Below are 2,705 nucleotides of genomic sequence, written 5' to 3' on the forward strand. Positions count from 1 at the left end.
GAGGGCGAGGGAGAGAAAGGGAGAGCCAGGGGGAGAAAGGGACGAAGGACCGACAGAATCACTGACAGGCAGGCTGGCAGCAGGCAAAGAGCGAGAGAGGAGGAAGAGGGAGGGAGAGGGTGGGTGCAAGCAAGGAAATGGGGTGAGGGGAGGAAGAGAGACAGACAGACAGAAGGAGGGAGAGTGACCGAGTAAGAGACAGCCAGTGAGTGAAAGAGAGAGATGCTCCCTCACTTTCTCCCTCCCTCCGCTCTCCCCTTTCTCCCTCCCTCCCTCGCTAAATCCATCGCCCCCTTCCTCGCACACACACTCCCTTGTCAGAGGCAGCCGGGCCTTGTCAGAGGCAGCCGGGCCTTGTCAGAGGCAGCCGGGCCTTGTCAGAGGCAGAGCCGGGCCTTGTCAGAGGCAGCCGGGCCTTGTCAGAGGCAGCCGGGCCTTGTCAGAGGCAGCCGGGCCTTGTCAGAGGCAGCCGGGCCTTGTCAGAGGCAGCCGGGCCTTGTCAGAGGCAGCCGGGCCTTGTCAGAGGCAGCCGGGCCTTGTCAGAGGCAGCCGGGCCTTGTCAGAGGCAGCCGGGCCTTGTCAGAGGCAGCCGGGCCTTGTCAGAGGCAGCCGGGCCTTGTCAGAGGCACAGCCGGGCCTTGTCAGAGGCAGCCGGGCCTTGTCAGAGGCAGCCGGGCCTTGTCAGAGGCAGCCGGGCCTTGTCAGAGGCAGCCGGGCCTTGTCAGAGGCAGCCGGGCCTTGTCAGAGGCAGCCGGGCCTTGTCAGAGGCACAGCCGGGCCTTGTCAGAGGCAGCCGGGCCTTGTCAGAGGCACAGCCGGGCCTTGTCAGAGGCACAGCCGGGCCTTGTCAGAGGCACAGCCGGGCCTTGTCAGAGGCACAGCCGGGCCTTGTCAGAGGCACAGCCGGGCCTTGTCAGAGGCCGCACAGCCGGCCGCCTTGTCAGAGGCACAGCCGGGCCTTGTCAGAGGCACATGCTGCCCTGCGGCGCGTAGGGAGAGCGGCAAGGGGACCGGTGGAAGCTGCGAGCAAGAGGTTTGTATCGTTCAAACAGCTACCTAAGCATGGTACTACAGTATGATGAGAGCGTTCGCAACCTGCTGTATCGGAGATCATGCCAATACACGCAGGGTGAGCGCTCTGGAGGCCACGTCGAAGAGGCCGCCGACCTCGTCGAGAGAGTGAAGCCTTCACCAAGCGTTATCCGAATAGTCGGACAGCTCATGCTTGCAGAGCTGAGGGGGGATGCACTCCCGACGCTATCGCTGAAGCCATCCGCTCGACATGTCGGCAGGCGAGACGCGACCTGTTTGAAGACTCTCTGAGTGAATGGAGCTCAGAGTCGAGAGCATGGTTTATTCAACAGATGGAGGAGGCCAAGAAGCAGAATGTCGAGACATACATCGGCACCGAAGGCACCGAGGGGACCTCCTTCATCTCCATGACTCTCCTGGGCATCTCCTCGATGTTTGTTCGACAAGAAGACAAATTGAAAACAAAGCTCATGGAGCTGGGGCTCATGGTAGACTCAGTCGATGGAGGCGACAAGGCCATCATGTGGAAAGCACCTTACAGACCTGAGATAGCACGAGCAGACGACATCTCAGTCACCGTCTCCTTCCTTCGGAATGAAGCAGCCATGGAGCTATGGGAAGGCAGGAAAGAATACACTATAGACGGCAGAGCGTTTAAAGCAACGGAAGTCAGCATAGCACACGGCTCTCGGAGGAATGTCGACGGCCGAGATCGCTCAGATTTATCGATTTCAGCTGGTCTCGCAATCTCTTGCAGCCGCAGAGGTACAACCGCTTGCTGGCATGCTCGTGCAGGGTGCTGGGCAGAGAGGTCGCAAGGGGCCGAGCCCGAAGACGTATGTCGCTGTTGGGGCAAGTACCGGAACTCTCCAGCAAAAAGAGCTAGAGTGGGTGCTGAGCTCGCCTTCGACGGCAAGTTGCGAGCAGACCTTGGCCTCGTTCAGAGAGAGCGAGGCGATGGAGGGGGTGCACCTGACCCTCATCAGCGACGACGCCAAGCTCAGAGAGACGTTTGCAGTCGAGCTCACAGCCGACACCTTCGTTCCTAGGGGAAAGATCGCTAAGCAAAGGAGGGCACTTCGCGAGAGAGATCATGCGGGGCGCAGCAGCTTCAGAGTGCAGATCAAGTCGAGGTCAAGCATGAGCACAGGCCGCTTCTCGAGGAAGGAGATGGAAGCACTGTGCGGAGGAGGTAACACATCGATCACGAGAGTCAAGCGAGCCATGTTGGAATTAGCAAGAAGGATAGGCGTGACGCCGGTCAGCGTCGAGGTCGAGGAGGATCGTGACACGCTCAGCTGGGATGGGAGCCTGATAGCTCTCTCCCTGGCGACCAAGGCAGAGGCTCGACGCTTGATGGACGACATGCACTTCTACTTGGAAGGGATTCTGGAAGTTAAGCTGGAAGCTATGGGTTTTAAGCTTAACCCTCAGCATGAGGAGGAGAGGAGCCCGAGCAGCGAGGAGCAAGCCCAAGAGTCCCAAGGGCAGCAGCAAGGCGCTGGATGGCTGGAGCTCAGCGACATCGACAGGATCACCATGGAAGCAGCGTCGCCGTCAGGGCCAGTCGATCATGGCAACAGGTCTTGGTCGACCTCTCGTCGATGCTCTTGGAGACATCAGAGGAGGAGCTGCTAGCTGGCAAGCCGATCTCCCTGGAGCTAGACAAGAGT

At 60.1% G+C, this 2,705-nt stretch overlaps 1 protein-coding gene across 1 annotated transcript; it reads left to right on the plus strand.

Annotated features, from left to right (window-relative positions):
* Window positions 1-1,062: 1,062 nt before the first annotated feature.
* GUITHDRAFT_105802 (hypothetical protein) lies at window positions 1,063-2,670 on the plus strand (the record flags this gene model as incomplete). Its single annotated transcript, XM_005835581.1, has 3 exons — window positions 1,063-1,129; window positions 1,339-1,700; window positions 1,828-2,670. The coding sequence occupies 3 exons, from the start codon at window positions 1,063-1,065 to the stop codon at window positions 2,668-2,670; spliced, it is 1,272 nt and encodes a 423-aa protein (XP_005835638.1).
* Between the last annotated feature and the right edge of the window lie 35 nt (window positions 2,671-2,705).

The sequence above is a fragment of the Guillardia theta genome (genome assembly GCF_000315625.1).
Source record: "Guillardia theta CCMP2712 unplaced genomic scaffold GUITHscaffold_21, whole genome shotgun sequence".
In the NCBI taxonomy this organism is placed as follows: Eukaryota; class Cryptophyceae; order Pyrenomonadales; family Geminigeraceae; genus Guillardia; species Guillardia theta.